General features: G+C 37.4%; 1 protein-coding gene across 1 annotated transcript in view; it reads right to left on the bottom strand.

Annotated features, from left to right (window-relative positions):
* Nucleotides 1–19,326, bottom strand: part of TBCK (TBC1 domain containing kinase) — a 95,700-nt gene extending 76,374 nt beyond the window's left edge. Inside the window, exons 1-3 of the mRNA XM_070948108.1 lie at nucleotides 19,288–19,326; nucleotides 15,419–15,637; nucleotides 8,574–8,646 (exon numbers count right to left, since the gene is read on the bottom strand). Of these exons, the coding sequence (XP_070804209.1) occupies nucleotides 8,574–8,646; nucleotides 15,419–15,611 (266 nt within the window). The 5' untranslated portion in view covers nucleotides 15,612–15,637; nucleotides 19,288–19,326. The remainder of the gene's footprint in view (nucleotides 1–8,573; nucleotides 8,647–15,418; nucleotides 15,638–19,287) is intronic.
* Between the last annotated feature and the right edge of the window lie 48 nt (nucleotides 19,327–19,374).

Here is a 19,374-nt window from a genome sequence, read left to right as displayed (position 1 = left end):
AATACGCTTGTGAAAGGGATTGAGTGTAATCAGAGAGACCCCAATTCAAGACAACCTCAACTAAAGCCATAGCAATCTACAGAAGTGGTCATCAACCGGTGGTTCACGGACCACTGGTGGTCCACGAGAAAGTTTTGGTGGTCCGCAGAGAAATTGTTGCATTTCTCTCGAGGAGCCCAGCCAAGGTTTCCTGTACCCCTCGCGCTTCAGTGCTTTGACTCCCAGATGGGGTCCTTCAGGCAGTTAGCTTGGCCGCCTGTTAGCAGAGAGAAGCAGCCGGAATCAACCCTGGCTTTGCTGTCCATTGCAGAGGCTAGATCGGCCCACTGCAAATTCTCGTCTCTCGAGGAGCACTCGCTGAAGCAGCTCGGGAAACTTTGGCCGGGTTCCTTGAGAGACGAGAGTTTGCAGGGGGCCGATCTAGCATCTGCAATGGACAGCAAAGCCAGGTTGATTCTGACTGCTTCTCTCTATTGTAGTGCTTCCTGGACGTAGTTTACCGCTCCGAGCCCCAAGTGTTCCGACTCCCAAGCATCAGTCCCCTCCTCATCAGTCCCCCGCAGCAGATCCCCTCCAGCCAGCAGGTCAAGCCCAGCACCGGCTCTTGTATTCCAAGCCAAGCCTTCGTCTGCTTCAAGCCATCCCCCATCAGGGGAACCCCACAAAGCCTTGCCACGCCTTCCATCCTTCTGACCCCAGCCAACCTTTTGGATGAGATGGAAATACTGGATCTTCAGAGGTTGGCTATGGCTGGGAAGAAAAGGAAGTAGAGCAGCAGTGGTTCCAGGAGGAGGAGGAGGAAACCTCCTCCTCTTCCTCCTGGAGATAACTTTTGCCCAACTTTTCTGCACAAAGCCGATTGGCTCTTTCCCCTTCTTTCCCTGTGGCTCTTTCTGGAAAAAAAAAGACCCCTTCCTCTTTTTGTACCCAGCTGGAGCTTTCCAAAGCTGGCTTTTCCAGTGTCAGCTGCCCAAATCCCCTTTGATTGTGATTTTAAAAAAAATATTATTATTTACATCAGCCGTCCCTTTCTCGACAGCTCCGTTTTTCTCATTGATTCCCCCCCCAACCATTACTTTCCCAAGTCCTTCATTCGCTTCCAACCTGCTTTCTTTTGCCTGTGTGATTTAAAAACAAAGATTTAGAAACACCGGGCTTTAAAGACTTCTCTTTGTATTGGATTGGTGGATAAATCCCAGGCATGAATATGCCTATACATTTAAAATGGAAATGAGTAGAAATTCTTAAAAGAAATTTAGTATGAAGTAGGGGAACTGAGATTTGTTAGCTTTGCTTTCTTTGCTGCATTGCCTTGATTATGTTGTGCAGAAAATATTAATGGTGCACCGGTTAAGATTCTAGGTTGATGCTGATTAAATTTAAAATAGGACAGTTATGAACAGTGTCCTGTAATGTAGGAAGAAATGATAAATTGGAAAAAAGCTGTAGTGCTTCCTGGATGCGGTTTACCACTCTGAGCCCAAAGCGGCAGGAGACAAGGGCTGCCTTGTCTCCTGCTGCTTGCAGTAGGCATCTCCCAAGCAGGCTGGTGCACCCAGGTGGGGGAGCTGCTCCGGGATGACCAAAAGGCAAGTCCTGTGACTATCACAGCTCTGAAATATGGGACCGACTTTCCCACCAACATCAGCAAGCCACCATCAGTCTGCCTGTCTTCGTTTTCCTTCACTCAGATTGACCAAGCTTCTTGAGTGAAGGAACACAAAAGAGGTTTCCAGACTGTGTGCCTGGACCAGGCACTTTCTCTCGGGCCTCCCATCTGAAGACCTCACAGAAGCAGACAGGTAGGCCTGAAAGGCAGCTGAGTCTCCCCCCCAGTGGTCCACAGGATTTAAAATTATGAGTTTGGTGGTCCCTAAGGTCCAAAAGGTTGGAGACCTCTGATCTATAATGATCTAGAATAATGCAATCTACTTCATTATGGTGATAAGTGGTGATGGACAATATGCTGCAGCTGCCAACAAAGTCAATGCAGTCCTAGGCTACATCAATAGAGCATTAATATCAAGATCACAGGAAGTGAAAGTACCACTCTATACTGTACCAGTAAGCCACACTTGGAATACTGCATGCGGTTCTGGTTACCAAAATACAAAAGGCACCAGAAAGAGTGCAGAGGCAAGCAATAAAAATGATAAAGGGTCTGGAAGCTAAGCCTTAGGGGTGGCATGATAGCCATCTTCCAATATTTGAAGGACTGTAATAGAGAAGAATGAGTTGATTTATTCTCCAAAGCACTTCAAGGCAGGACAAAAAGTAATGGGTAGGTAGAATCTCATCAGAGGGAGATCCAATCTGGAACTAAGGAGACATTTCATGACAGTGAGAACAATTAATCACTTGAAAAGCTTCCTTCCCAGAGTTATGGGAGCTCCATCGCTGGAGGTTTTAAAGAAAAGATTGGACAACTATTTGTCTGAGATGGAATTAAGGACTCCTGCTTTGGGCAGAAGGTTGGACTAGAAGACCTCCAAGGTTCCTTCTAGCCCTTATCATTCTATGATTCATTGGTTTATCAGTAAACCAATCAATAAACCAGTAAACTAATAAATTAATTTATTAATTTTACATACTACTCATGATATGTTACACTAAACGTTAAAACCAGAAACAATTATATAAAAATACAGAGATGGCAATCATTCATCATCTCCCAAATGTTCTCTACTCGGTATCTATTTTTACCAGCTTTTTGAAGAGCAGTAGCGGGGAGGAAGAAAGATCTCAGGAAGAAAACTGTTTGATAAAGTTAACTGAGCCACATTCCTAAATCAACTATTCTCTCTCAAGCTATCGGTCAGGCCTGGAAGCCATCTTTTGCATTGGGTCTTCAGGCCTGCCACATTTACTGTTGTGGGAAACTGGGAGGGGAGGTTGTATGGAGCATGGGTAATATGTAGTCATAATAACATTCCTTTCTCAGAGAGTCAAGAACAACTTGCCCTGCACCTGGAGGGGTGTGACTGGGAGGCATCTCCAGTTGGCACGGTGCTTTGATTGGATCATGTGATGGACATGTGGGTGCTGGACAGGGACTTAGACTTTCTTTTGGGTGGGGAAAACCTGGAAGCTTTCAGATTCGGGTTTTCCCAGATGTGGCAATATGACATATCTAATAAAATGGAACTTTGAGGAACTTCAAGCTTCAGAGTCTTCTTTCGTTGGGGGTGTTACTTGGAACCCTGACACTATCATTCTTGTCTCAAAAAACAAAACAACAACAACAGTATCATGTAAACAGAGGGAGGAAGAGGAGGAGGAGCTGGGTGTAAAACTAGCTCAAACAGCATGTTCATAAAACAAGATATGGCTGTTTGACATATTGAACAGGTACATTTTACTCCCCAACATTTTATTACAAGGCAATGCAATGCTTATAAAAATGTAACATGTGAAGCCAGAGTTAAAACATAATATTAAACCAGCATCAGTGAATTCAGATTTTTTTCAAGATTAAAGAAATCATAGCTTCTGACACCAAATCTAGGTTAACTATGATATTTTCCCGAGATATTTAAGATCATAGATCAGCTCAGACCACCTTGTAACACAATAGATGTGCTATCCCAATACAATCTTCTACTTTAGCTTTGAATTTTTTGTAACTCTATTTCAGTTCCAAATTTGTATTTATTAAAAAAAAATAAAAGAATAATTAAGAAAAGAAGAGTTGGATTCTACATAAACAAATCATGACTAATGGGTTGGGTTTTTTCCTCTTCCCTTTCCTATATTATGATCTCACTACAACAAATACTGTTTTGGAAATGAATTTCTGGAAAAGGAATAAAAAGAAATAAATTCTAAAAAGATTACATACCCCAAAATGTGATTTGTTATACTTGGTGAGATTTAAATGGTTTATTTTCTTCCTGCATATAAGGCAGGTAACTTGTTACTCTTTTTCATTACATCATGTTGTCTTGAACTCTAATTTATTTTCTCAGACTTTGATCATATATCTCCATGTCCATGTATTCAATACTTAACTCCAGATTTTATTAAGACAAATAACATGGCTCCATGACTGAGAACGAAAACAAAAACAACACATTTGTTTCGTAAAGAGAGAATAGACATTGTTTGATCTGTATTTTGACCAACCAAATTCTCTCTGACAAGATTAATTTCCCTCCTTCAATTATTAAAAACAACAAAACCTTTCCTCTTCTTTCAATGATGAGCATAAGCAGACTTTTTAATAACTAAAAATAATTATTTTTCTGACTATTCCCCTCTAGTGCTTGTTCATTTTCAGTACACACAACTCAAGTGTGTACTCAAGTACCAGTCTCAAGTGTGAGCATTACTTACAGGTTCAATGCTCTAAATGAAATCACCATAAAGACAAGCCTTGAATCCATATTAGTTTCTGCTCCTGAATACACATCATGAGTATTCAGTTGCTCAAAAATGCAGTATAGGTAGTCTTTAACTTACAACACTTCATTTAGTGACCATTAGAAGTTACAATGACACTGAAAAAAATGACTTATGATCATTTTTCACACTTATGATCATTGTTGCATCCCCATGGTAATGTGATTTACATTCGGATGCTCGACAACTGACTCACATTTATGACCGTTGCAGTGTCCTAGAATCATGTGATTCCCCTTTTGCGAACTTCTGACAAGCAAAGTCAATAGAGAAACCAGATTCACGTAACTGTGTAACTAATTTAAGAACTGCAGTGATTTACTTAACAAACGTGGTGAGAAAAGTCCTAAAACTCACTTAACAAATTTTTCACTTAACAACAGAAATTTTGGGCTCAATTGTGATTGTAAATTGAGGACTACCTGTATATACATATATACAAAGTATTGAAAAAATCTTCCTTTATATAAAGTCTACTTCTCATTTGATTTTGCAAGGTAGTACAACAGTAAGAACAGAACAAAGATACCTAATTCAGAAAGTAGACAGTACTTCAATAAAAGCAAATAAAATCTACTCATCCGAATCATATCATGTTTTCCACCAAGCTAGTAAAGAGCTGCAGACATTGTCTGCTTCCGATCAAGGATTCTATGTATAACACATTATACCTCTGTATTTCTCTGATGGTTCACTGGTAATTTTTCAAAACCATAACCTCTGAAACATATGACAACTTTGTTTGAGTGAAGACCCATTATGTTGACTTAGCTCACAAATTTAGAACTGTTCACAAAGTAATTCAGGTGCCAAAAGTCTGCATACTCTTGTCCTAGATTTTAATTTCAAAGTTTCAAAAGGCAATTTTAAAGCACCATATAAAGTACGACATGAACAATGAAGAATAAAATAAAATATGGCCCTCTTTAAATCCTTGAAAAAAGCTTCCCATAAATGTCTGTGAAAATATAGGTAGTCCTTGTGTTAAAGGATGTCCAGCTTATGGACAACCTATAGTTACGAAAGAGCTGTTGATTCAAAGTGGTGGGTGGCACTTTCCCTCCATATCCCAGCCAACAAACTATCAAAGCCACACAATGCCCCCATAAGCACCACAAAGTAGTGGATGCATTTTTAACATACTGTGTAGCCTGTTTTCAGTGGTTCATGAAAACCTTGAGGAAGGGGAACACCATCCTTGATTTTACCTTGCAAATGCCCCTTCTATTGTATTATCTTGCAAAATCAAATGACAGTAGAATTTATACAAAGGAAGTTTTTTCAATGGTTTATGTATGTACGAAATGTATGAATGAAAAGATGTTATTCCAACAGTATTCTAAGTGTTAACTTTCAAACATGATCTTTTTTCCCCTTATCTAAACTTTTTAAGAGCCATACACGTTGACACACAAATTGTCTCCCTCTCTCAAGACTGATATTTAATACTTGTTTCAATTTACATACAAATTCAAGTTAAAAGCAGATTGAGGATAGGAAATCGTTTTTAGCAAAGGGACTGCCTCTATCATACTAATGGACAATACAAGTGGTAATAAAAATACATTCATTAATTCTGAAATGTATAATTCTACACACACTGCATAATTCATATTTCTCTCCCTTTCCCTCTCTATACACATACACACACACAGAGAGGCATACATATACAGTATGTGTGCACATTTATGTATCTGCAGCATGTCTATTATACACATACACACACACAGCAGAATGCTGCTAAATTAATATTATGCACTACATATTGGGTTAAGATTAATGAGTACTTAAGACTTGCCATACATTTAAACTCAATACAAGTTTCTAATTCAAAGAACCTATACTATTTTGCTTAAACCATTTGTTGTTTTTTGCTGAACAACCACAATTTATCTTCACCTACAAAGGGTCTTTAGGAAGGAAATAAGATGAGCGTTCTAAGGCCACGATACAAGTGTATAAAATTAAGATGCTTTTTGAGATTATATACTGCAACCAAACTACAACCAAACTACCACCCCAAACTTGACCAAGTGAAGCAGAACAATCCGATGGGGTTTATGGAAAAAGCCCTCATCTATTCAAAGGGATAGACTTTGCTAACTAGGCATGCACAAAATTCCAGTTTTTCAGTGGGACAGTACTACAATCTTTGTTTAATTGTTTTAGGCCACTCATTCATCATCAAATGTTCTAAAAAATGATTTTAGACTATTTGAGACATCTAATTCTCTTTTAAAACTCTAATCTGCTCTTCCAATTGTATCTCAGTGAAATATTGGATATCCTCTAAGAAATAAACTGAAAATTAAAACACACAGAGACAGGGAAACAAATAAAATGGAAAAAGGAATAATCTTGCAAAATAGAAGACGAAATATACAGAAACATACAAATACCTATCTCATTTGTAATGTATACAACGATCAATGACTTCATAAGTTTAGCTGCGAAAAAAAGATCAGACAGCTGGAAAGCTGCTATTTTCCATTTTGCAATGAAATATGGACTGTCCACTCTGGTATATCTTCAATTTCAACACAGCCTAACAAATTTCCTGCTGACTTGACATCAGCTTATGTTACAGGTGCAAAGGACATTTTTTCTGACAAGTGTAATGAATTAATCTATAAACCATAAGGACAGCTTCTCTCATTCCGTAAGAGTTTCAGAAATTAATTGTAAAAGCATTCACATCAACTTTTGGCTGTTCTATCTTGAATTAATACAAACCAAACATGTATGAAGCGTTGGAAAATCTGTTGCAAAATTAATTCACCAAAATGGATGTATTGGAGTATCCATGGAGTATTTCCCTTTCTTAAATTATTTCTTGCTATTGTATTGAAAAAGCTTACAAAAGAAAACAATGTTCACTTTAATTAAATGCAATACATTTTTTTTCCTGGGCACACTGGAATTCTCCTTGAGGTAAAATAGCATTTTTGTTATACTGAAGCCATGCTGCATTACTGGCTTGAGTGTGGTACAGAAAATATATTTCATATGTATGTACTGCTTAATGTGAATCTTAGTCACTGATATTAGTGCTTTCATATAAATTTCTTTGGTGGGGATTTTTTAAAACAGTTTTGAAAAACATTTCTAGGTTTTCAGTTTTTTGAGGAACAATGGAAATCAAATATTGAAAATAAAAATTATGTTGCTTATATGTATATTGTATTATGTATATAATATATATGTATATTATGTTGCTTATATGCATATATAAGCAAGAATTTTCAAGCAAACCTTTTTGTATATAGAATACTTTGAAACCAAGGGTACATTGGAGACTCTGTAACTTTGTTTTTGCATAAAATTTTGATGTCAAAAATGTAAGGCCCAATTCGGGGTGGGGGGGGTGGGGGTGTTCACTGTATTTAAAAGAGTTGGAACATTCTGTTCTGTCCACATATTGTTTTAAAGGATTTCAGGCTCTATCTATAGTTAAAAGAAACGAGGCAAGACTATAACTCTCCTGCATAAGATTGCATTTAGGATTTTTTCAATAATATAATAATCCGAACAGAATAAACTTAAAAGCATAGAAATATTCTACATAAATATAAGTAAAGAAAAATTTACTTTTTGTTCCTTTTTTCACCACTACTTGCAATTTAGATACTTAAAACTCTTTATAATCAACACACAAAGGATCTCTGTAATGCACACACAGTTCTACCACCGTGTTTCCCCGAAAATAAGACCCTGTCTTATATTTTTTTGAACCCTGAAATAAGTGCTTGGCCTTATTGCCATACGCTCAAAAGCCCTATTGGGCTTATTATCAGGGGATGTCTTATTTTGGGGGAAACAGGGTATAACTTCCAAGAAAATGTTTTTAGCTTTATATTTTTCAAAGGCACAAATTTTAAGCCTAACACAAACAAAATATACTGGGAGAAATGTCTGGCAGGTTCTATCATTTTCATTCAAAAAACACAACTTTTCTACGTTTTCTGCAGAAGTAAATATCTGTTTTATTCTAAGCATGTGTTAATCTGGCTGCCAGAAGGATAAACTGAAGCTGGAAGATGTCAGGTCTGAATCTACATAGACCTGTAAAGATAGTTAAGGTTTTAAAAGAAAAAGTGTATCTGGACTTTTTCATTTAAAGTAGATAAACTTTCAGTTAGCATGTTTCCTTGCCATGTTTTTTCTTGATATCATACCTCACTGGTTTCCTGTCTCGAAACAAATCTTCCAGGCTGTTTTTACAATGTTCAGCAACCACCACCAGCCTCTCTGATGAAAAATATAGGCATGAACAAAGACAGTTTTAGTATAATAATATGCACATAGACACCAAACACTTTTACTTTAACATCTTGTCAAAATTAAAACCATATTATGACACACTGCATCATATAATACAAAGAAGATGACTAAATTTAATGAGATACAACAGAATGAGGAATCCATAGTTCTGGGGTCAGCAATAGGACCTTTCCAGCTTCCAAAATACCACCTATGATACCATGAGGCACATTCCGTATTAATTTTTTGTTCGTGTTTTTTTTTTTTTGTTGTTGTTGTTTAACTGCAAACAAAATTAAAACAAGAAACTTGAATTCCACAAAGTAAAAACCTCCAAATTGACCTTTGCTTCCAAGAATGCCCTTCAATTCTAGATAGGCCACATAGGGATTATTAGAAAAAAAAAATTGGGAGTTGTAGTTCAGCGCTGGCATTGAAATGTGTCTGCCTGCCTGGCAAAGATAAGCTGGTTGCTGAGGTGTATTATGAATGAGTACAGAAGGTGGCATGGAGCAACCTTATTAGGTTGCCTTGAGATATAAACTGGTATTTTATGACTAGCTGCCTTTATGGTGACAGCTACTTTGTGAATAGGCAAATCTCCCTCCCAATTTTTTTTGAATGCCAACATGTTCAAATACAGGCAGTCCTTGACTTACCACAGTTTGTTTAGTGACTATTCAAAGTTACAACGGCACTGAAAAAAGTGACTTATGACCATTTTCCCCATTTATTGCAATCCCCATTGCAATATCCCCATGGTCATATCATCAAAATTCAACTGACTCATAGTGTCCCCACAGTCATGTGATCACCTTTTGCGACCTTCTGACAAGCAAAGTCAACAGGGAAGCCAGATTCACTTAACAACCACGTTACTAACTTAATAACTGCAGTGATTCACTTAACAACTCTGGCAAGAAAGGTGATAAAATGAGGCAAAACTCACTTAACTGTCTCACTTAGCAACAGAAATTTTGGACTCAGTTGTGGTTGAATAAGCACTTTGTTGAGAACTCTTACCTGGTGATTACTGAAGTTAACATATACCTAGCAGTTATTGTTAATAACAAATAAATCCAGAAGTAGTATCACCAGTCAGATTTCATGTACTTTTTTATCCATTTATTAATTTTGAAATATATACTTTTTATCACAAAGGAGGATTTAAAGCCAATGCTTCATTAGCAGGGAAAAATCTATTAACAAACCTCATACCAGCTTAGCAGAAAATGTTGCAATTACTACGTTTTCTCTGTTTGAAGGAAATGAAGTATGTCAGTTCTAAAGTTTGAGATAGTTTTCCCCCTATTCCATATGTGTGCATCTTCCATCAAGGCCTGCAATACTCCTTTATGAGGTTCTTCTTAAGATTGCTGAATCCCAAGGATGAATACACAGCTTTTTCTCTCCTTTGGCAGAGATTTATTTATTTATTTATTTAATTTGATTTATATGCCGCCCTTCTCCGGAGACTCAGGACGGCTTACAATGTGCTAAGCAATAGCCTTCATCCTTTTGTATATTTATACAAAGTCAGCTTATTGCCTCCACAACTGGGTCCTCAATTTACCTACCTTGGAAAGGATGGAAGGCTGAGTCAACCTTGAGCCTGGCGAGCTTCGAACCTGCAGTAATTGCAGGCAGCTGGTCTTAATAACAGGGTGCTTTAGACCCCTGTACTACCAAGGCTCCTATTAGATCCTATGAACAAAAGGATTCCTAATCCTAATGACCGCAGGATGGTAGTCATATGAGTTTATGAAAAAACAATTAGGGAATTTAAAAAAAACCCAATAGTATTATTTAACAGAATAACAGAGTTGGAAGGGACCTTGCAGATCTTCTAGTCCAACCCCTGCTCAAGCAGGAAACCTTATATCATTTCAGACAAATGGCTGTCCAATCTCTTCTTAAAAGCCTCCAGTGTTAGATTTATTACTCAATTCTTTGGGAGTTAAAGGGAAAGCAATTTAGTGCTGAAATGAACAATGATTCTTTAATTTCATATTTTTGTTACAAATTAAGAATTCCTTGGTTATCTACCATTGAAATGTTTAGTTGACTAGGAAGATAGTTGTGATTTGAATATCCCTGGATTGATTGTAGATACTAACTTTAACTGCCAGTACTAGCCTGTTTCATCTAAATGAAACAGGGCTATACAGCCTTGGTGAAACAGCTTATAACAAGACTGGTGAACATAATGGTTATGCCTTCTGCTATTCCCTTTCAATCTAAAATAAAAGACAATTTTTCTTGCTGGAACCTCCTAATGAACTATCTTTCTAAATCTGCAGCAATACTGTCATGCTTCATATAAGCCTGTATACAATGATTCCTGCTTTAACAAACAGAATGAATAGGATATTTTAGTTATATTAATTATACAACTAAAGCTAACTATAACACAATTGACACTGGTAAAAGAACAAAAAGCTCACTTAAAAAGAAACTAAACCTATCACATTTTCCCATACAGCACTTTATGCTAGGATACCAAGAAAACAATATACTGTAATCTATAATCAATTTTAAGCAGTATTTAGAAAACAGGAAAAAACTCAACCTTTGAGCCAACTTTATATATAAAAATACACTATTCATAATAGACAATTCACACATAATATATAACTTCTAAACAAGTGGAAAGTACACAATATAAATAGAATAAATGCAGCTGGGGGAAAACCTGAAGAGCTTTAATACATGCAGATAGCAATATTCTGGTGGTGATTATATGTATAGAGTTTCTCAAACTCTCTTGCCCTTCAGATTTGTGAATTTCAACTTCTAGAATCCTCAGAAATAATGATGTTTGTTGGGAGTACTAGGAATTAATCCATATAATTAATGGCTATTCAGACAGGGACACTTGCAAAATAAATAAAATTGCAGAATAATCTCACTGTCAAATTGTACATAGGGTTTGCTTGAACTGGTAAATAAGAACCACAGCTTACATATCAGTTAAAGCTGTAAAGCATTGTAATTCTTAAACAGCAATTTCATACTTTTATAGTAATCCATTCCAAAACCTCATTATTTTTCCGTTAAGAACTTATGTCAAACTACTTAACTATATACCGTGTTTCCCCGAAAATAAGACAGGGTCTTATTTTCTTTTGAGCACTGAAATAAGGGCTTGGCCTTATTATCGGGCGGGGGGGTTTCTTATTATTTTGGGGATGCAGGAGGCCCGGGCGGCCTGCGCACTCACAGCCGGGAGTCTGGCAGAGAGAGGTTCCTTTCGTGTGCCGCCATCAAGCCCCTACCCTTCCGTGGGATGTGTGTGTAGAACATGAGCACCAAGCCACGCAAGTGCCTGTCCCCAACTCCCCGCTCGCACGCCTCCCAGGCCTCATCATGTTGATGTGGACGAAGCCAGTGAGCACCAGGTCCTTGAGCTCATAGCCAATGCCGCTGGCACCCGAGCAGAAGCCATGGCCTGGGCCATCTCTCCCTGCAGGCTCCAGCTCCAGCCGTCACCATAGAGTGGGAAGTACACTCCCACTGCCCTGGCTGGGGTTTGGAAGCTGCAGAGGCAGAGTTTGTTGGAGAGAAAGAAAGACTTCTGCTGCTTCTGCTTTTGGCTGCATGGAAGGAAAGCAGCAGAAGTCTTTCTTTCTCTCCCCCAAACTCTGCCTCTGCCGCATCCAGGGCAGTGGCTGCTCTGGGAGTGTGCTTCCCACTCTATAGTGACGGTAGCCTGAGGCTTCCCCTTCCCCCCTGCTCTTCTCCACTCAGGCAATCAGAGCAGAGAGGAGCAGGGAGGAAGGGGAGGTCTCAGGCCACCGTCACCACAGAGTGGAAAGCACACTCCCAGAACGACCACTGTCCTGGTTGCGGCTGTGGCAGAGTTTGGGGGAGAGAAAGAAAGGCTTCTGCTGCTTTCCTTGCATGCTCCCAAAAGCAGAAGAAGCAGAAGTCTTTCTTTCTCTCCAACAAACTCTGCCTCTGCGGCTTCCAAACCATAGCGCAGGCTATGTAGACGCGGTGCCTGGGCGCGGGGGAGAGCGCGGGTGGGCTGCTACCATGGAGCAGGAGCAGGCACTCGAGATTTATGGTTGGTGCCGCAGGCGGCGAAAGGGGTGGGGTGCAGGAGTTTGCAGGGATGTGATGCCTGGGGGGGTGAGAGGGACCTGTGTGTGCGTGTGAGAGAGAGGGGGAGGCTTATTTTCAGGGGAGGCCATATATTTAGGCCCACCCCATAAATAGACCTTGGCCTTATTTTAAGGACATGTCTTATTTTCGGGGAAACACGGTATATAAAAGATATATTAAAAATCTTTGAGGTTTCAAGAGGTGGCACCATGTGTTTGACTTTGGATTCAAAGCTAAGCATGGTTAGGTCTGGTTAGAACTTAGATGAAAGATCAGCTTAAAACAGAGGTCTTCAAGACAGCATCTGAACTCCATATTGGTTGTTTGGTTTTGCTAATTAATTTTATTCTAGGAATTTTAATTGGTTTGGGAACTGTTTGTGAATGTTTACTGGACATTTGTCTTGTGTGCAAAATTGCCAAGAGTGGTTCAAGAAGGCAACAGTAAAGAAATGGGATAAATAAGTAGCCACTTACTTTTACTATTACAATGGTGTAATTGTTTTATCACTAAAGTATAACACCTAAAATAAGGAATGGTGGAATCTGTGATGTTTCTATGCTTCTTTCACCTCTTCTTTTTTTCCCATTCATAGAAATATTTGAAGAATTCATCAACAAGAAACTGTTAAGCACTTCTTGAAACATAAAAAGTAACCAATGTATAGCATAATAGTGACGTGAATCAAAACTCTTGGCTGATATGTCTATTGATTATGGGTTTCAGGTCCCATTTCAACAATATTCTCCATTGTAACAACACCTTTTCTTTCCTTGTTCGTATCTCAAAATGAAGTAAAGATCAATCTAGAGCAAACCTATCAACTAATATTAACTTTTAAGTTATACTTTAAAAAGTCACTGTGCACGAACTCAAGATGTAGAAAAAGAAATTAAATGAGATCTTATTCAGAGAATTAATAAAAGCATGAATTATTTTAAAACTAAATTGCTAGTACTGTATAAAACTAAATTGTTAGCACTGTAGAAAGGCTAAAACAGACTTAATCCCTATCACAGAAAACCTTACTCTTTGGTATGCCATACAAAGGATATATTCCTCAAGATTTGCTAGCAAAATGGAAAGGAAATCTTCTCTTTACATGAATAATAGGCAAGATTCCCAGGTGGGATTTCAGCCAATGACAAAGGATTGAAATCATGCAATTCCAGGTGTCAATATCAAGTATAATTTTTACATAAATATTAATTGCATCAATGGCATACATAACATTAATCAATACTTAATGTTGCTTGATCTCATTCTGTATGCTTAAATCACACCAGAAAAAAAGGGACAGGAAGTTAATAACTAATTTAACTCCATGCATTTAAATGCACTAAAATACATTAAATACTAGAATGTAGGCTATTGCTTCTGGTCTACCACAAAATGTCCCTAATTTTCATTAAAATCGTGTTAAGCTATAATGTGGTTTGTTTCATGTTATATACACTTAACAACTATGGTTGTAAACCATGATTTATGGCATAGGGTGATTTGTGCATCCATGAAAGAGCTTTCCATGAAAATAACAGCCAATTTGCTATATACACAGGCAGGCATATTAAAATAAACCAAGGCGAGTACAAAGTAAAAACTCAGCCGGTCTAATGTATATATCACAACCTTCTCTACAATCAAAAGACAAGGCATATGGATTATTAGTTTACACCAACATTTCCTGACCTGGTGTCTTCCAGATATGCTGAATGACAGCTATCAATATCCAGACTACATGGATTAATGGCAATTAAAGTCAAGTTGTGCAGAGCCAGCAGCAACCATGTCATGTTATGACATCATCATGAAAATGGTTCAATTGTGTATTGACACTATGACACCTGGGAGAAATACATCAGTCACCTAATGCAATTTGCCCCTACTTATGCTGCAGAAAGCAATGTATCTTAAAACACAATTTTTAAACTGTAAGAAATTAATATGCTTCACTTCATTTTTATATGATGTGAAAAAGATGCAATTTAAGCTGCATCATTCAATGATTTGCAATATTCCAAAGTCTATAATGAACATATCAAGAGGTGTGAATGACAGCTGGCCCATCAATCTTACTGTTATATGTGCCAGCAATAAATTCTATACTTTAAGAACTGGGGGAGTAGGAAGTGGGGAAGAATTGTTGAGAGTGCCTTCTGTGAAGCACATTTCTTTTCAACTTCTAACATCAAAAGAGAGATTCAAGGAATTAAAGTGAAAGCAAAACCCACTGATGAAATACAGGACCTAGGAAATAAATGCAGTAAATGAAGTTCATACATTTAAAACCAAACAGAGCCCAGAAAAAAAGAGAAGAGGCTTGAAAGAGACAAAGCGGATGGAAGAGAAAAATATATAGACAAGAGTGTGAAAAAAAAAAGGAAATAGCTCAAAATTATCAGTGTAATCTGAACTACAGGATAACAAAGCCCGTAAGGAAACAGCAGTTACATACATCTGTGTCTGCTATGTGTAGCAATAGCGACAAGACTGAAATATGCTGTCTGGGGGAAAGCAAACAACCGCCTTTGGGAAAAATAAATGTAGAAGTCTTTGAAGTCTCTAAAGCTCTGAAGAACATGTACAAAATAATTCCTGTAACAGTCTTCCAATCACACCCAAAAAGGTATGGGGCTGAAAAGAACAATACACTTACCATGTTTTCCACGAGAAATATCCACATATTGGCAAAGCCGGGGATGTGTAAGTGTCTTAAGAATCTGAAAGCGGCCCAGGATCTTTATGGAATTTGGAGTCAAAGGTAGACCATTGCTCCCACAAACATCATTTGGAAGAGCTGAAGCAAAAAAGGTGAAAGCTCCTAATTCTGAATCCTTTAAGGGAAACATGTCAGAAGTCTAGAACAGGTATGCCCCTGAAAGAGAAATGAAGAGAAATTGATAGAAATAGGTTGCATTCCTAGTTTTTACAATGGGACTGAAGCAAAATAAAAGCTGCTAAATACGGATTAGAACCAAATGAAGATATTTATAAATCATGAGGTTACTTTAACTGAGATACTTTTATACCATTCAGGCCACTCCAAATAGAAAAGCCTAAATCTGAGATTATTCAGGTAGCCTTCAGAAAGAAATTACATGGATTAAAGAGAAAAAGTGTATTTTCTTTTGTCATTACTGGTTCAAAAAGAAATAAAAGATAAAAGAATTTCATTTATAATGAAACCCAAAATATACAATAAATTTCCAGGAGGAATAACTGTAAAAACAAGTATGAAAGTATTTAAAACAATCTCAGATAAATGTAACATTAAAAAGACAAAGACAATATATTAGCATTAATTGAGAACTATCAGAAGGGTATATATTAATTTTTGCTTATACATTTTACCTATAAATCAAAAGAAAGCTACTTTGATAGTATTATACTGATAGTTTTTTAATTGAGAGATTAAAGTTGCATAGTTGGGGGGCACTGATGCTTTAAACATGTATATAAAAACAGCTTTCTCAGTACTGGGATAGTAGTAGTTTCTATCCCAGTAGTGGGATAGAAACACTCACTTCACACAGCGACTGGCTACTGGTCCCCTGAGTTTCAGGCAGCTGAATTTTCCATACCCAAAGATATGCTGACAATTACACTGAAATATTTCTATGACTATGCAAATCATAGTCTATGACTGTAATATTGTCTACTACTATGTTACAGTTATGTTCAGGTTCTGGGTGAAGACAATTCAGTATTAATACCATATTAAACTTTAGAGTTAATTTAGCTGACATGTATGGTGAGCTGAAGTGGGAGTAATCAATTTCCTCCTTGTACGTCCACAAGTATCTCCATCGTGTCCTTGGTGAAGAAGAGGAATATCCCGCACAGAAAAGAACATGTTGCTCTTTAGCTAATAGAAGGCGATGACAGTGTTTCCCTGTTATATCCTCTAAACAAGCTCAAAGGGATTCAGTTTATAACGCCCTTTGTGGACATGCACCGCTGGAAGATATGTGGGGTTCAGATACTGTTTATTGATCAATCTTTCCATGGAATGAAGTTTTTAGTTTCAAGACCTAAAGCAGACATTCATAGAAGTATTTTTTTCCACTATCTTTAGCTAATATTGTAATGCACACAAATTTCATTATATCAAACAAAGGCTCCATTCAACAGGATCCATTTTATTTTTCAGCAAACATGACTTACAATTTAAAGTATTGGAGAATATATGATGGTGACAATGAAGCTTCTGGCATGTATTAGTTTCCTTGGAACGTTCTACAATATTTGTAATGAAAAGCAAATGAAGTCAGCATAACTTGGACTAAAATCTTTCCCATGGATAGGAGTTAGTACCTTTGTGGGCAAAATAAGTAGGCTTCATAAAAGCAAGCCTTGAGAGAAAGAAAACATTGAAAATCAAAGTATTGAAAAGCAGGATGAACAAAGAAATGAAAATGACGCAGGATAGTTGAAATTCCTAAAGCAATTGGAAAAAAATAGTTAAGAAATGAAAAGGGCAGTGGAGAATAAATAAAAATGGCATTGGAACTGAAGATGTGAAGGCCTGGTGGAGAAAAGCAGGAAATGCTTGATTCCTGTTGCATATTGAACAATGATGTAACTCCTAATACAGTATTTTCTTAACAAAAAATTGGAAAAACTTGTCTCAGTACAGTAAAAACTTTGCTTTCACTCTTTGGGAATAATTAATAAAAACAAAGGATAAAAAGAAGTGAAAATTGCTAATGGTGAAAGTACTTTAAGGTCAGAAATAGACAGAGGTCAGGTATTTAATGCAGCACGTTGTGTTTTCTGAGTTTCAGTTCATTCCTCATCAAACAAATCAACCCAAGCCACTGTAGCTCCATTTTAAAATAAAAAATGTGCATGTGTTTTAAAACAGAATGCAACAATTTATACTTAATAAGTTATATTCTTCAAAAATATAACTTTTCAGTTAACCAAGTCATATATATATATATATCTTATTGTATAAAATAGGTATATTTGTAAGGGTGATTTAAAAATTGCATTCTAATACTAATTTTGTATCCTTTACAACATTCTAAAATCTTCCAATCTGATTTTAGACATGCTTAATTTAGAAGTGTATTCAAGGTGTATCACTCCTCAGGCAGATTTTTCTACAGCCTTTTACTTTCTTGTGCATTTAATTTCTTTTTTCCTTACCCTTTACTATACTTTTATTTCCCAAATCAATTAGGATTTGATTACTTTTTAAAAAAGAATAGTGAATGATGCAATCAACATTCACAATTAAGTGTATTCTTCCTATCCACTGCTTTGCTTATGTTGGTCTGCACTTATCCATCAACATACCATGTAAAGATGGAAGAGTGTACAGCAGTGGCCAAAATTGTGGAACTTTTTGGGAAAAGTTTTTTTTCTAAAAAACTTTCTAGTTTTTTTCTAAAACTAGCTAATAACACCACTTTTTTGGGAAGTTGTACCATAAAATTTAAAATTTAATTAAGAATGTAATGCAATAACTTTTATGAAGGATTTGCTATTAGAATAGCAGTTACAGTATAAAGAAGAAAAGTGAAATACGTAAGAAATACAAAAATTATCGCCATAGAAAAAACGAGATATACAAAAATTATCACATCAGTTAATACTTCGTTGGGTAACCTTTAGCATGAATTACGGCCTTACAATGTCTTCCCATGGAGTGAACCAAGTCTTTTAGTTCTGCAGCTGTTATAATGTGAAACCAAGATTGAATGATTGCTTCTATTAACTGAGTTTTATTGGGTCACTTCTGACTAACAAGTTTCTTTAGTCGGCTCCATAGAATTTTCAATTGGTTAAGGTCCGGGCTATTCCCAGGCCATTCCAGCAGTGGAATATGATTATCTTGAAACTCCGAAAAAAAAAAGTGATGTTATTAGCCATCAAACCTCAAAAATACACTTTTCCCAAAAGGTTTCCACAATTTTGGCCACTACTGTAATCTAACATAGCAAACAATCGATGAGACAATCAAGCATATCAGACAGTATTGTAACAATGAACTATCATTATCTATCAACAAGGACCATTTATATTTCTGCATTAAAAAAGACTCGGCCAAAAATGCTGTTTTTACGGAATAACTGAAACCCGCAAATACAGTGGTTTCATTTCGCTTTTCGAATTGAACAGTGTACACATGACTCAATTAAAAAAAAAAAAAACCGGCCTCATTTGGAACTGCATGTTTACCTACGATTAATTTAATCGCGGTTTTCTGAATTTCCCGGGACAGAAAGGCACTGTGAACCACGATATACCACTTGGGTTCACACAAACACCCAATGCTTGCATCCAATGTGTCTTGCGGCTCAAGTAACTGTGCGAACAAACAAAGCCATATTCTCACAACCGCGGGGTTCCTCCCCCGTCCTCCTCCTCACCCCCGTGCAAGGAGATGCACGTAAAGACGGCTCACACACCGTGCAAGGAAAATGCAACGTAGTTGCCGGCTCACACACTCCCATCAAATGCAAAAAAGGCACCCAGCGCGGGTTCACCCCCCTCCACCCCCCTCGTCCCAAGCCCTACCGATCCTTCCGCTTGCTCCAGCTGATCCTTCCTCCTCCGACTCCGCCCTCAAAAAAAGGCTCATCCCACCTGACTGGCCAAAGCCAG

Source organism: Pituophis catenifer, unplaced genomic scaffold, assembly GCF_029215685.1.
Source record: "Pituophis catenifer annectens isolate HBS135680 unplaced genomic scaffold, rPitCat1.0.hap2 SCAF_8, whole genome shotgun sequence".
NCBI lineage: Eukaryota > Metazoa > Chordata > Lepidosauria > Squamata > Colubridae > Pituophis > Pituophis catenifer.
The sequence above is the reverse complement of the archived record's forward strand: the minus strand, read 5'-3'. Positions and strand labels throughout refer to the sequence as shown.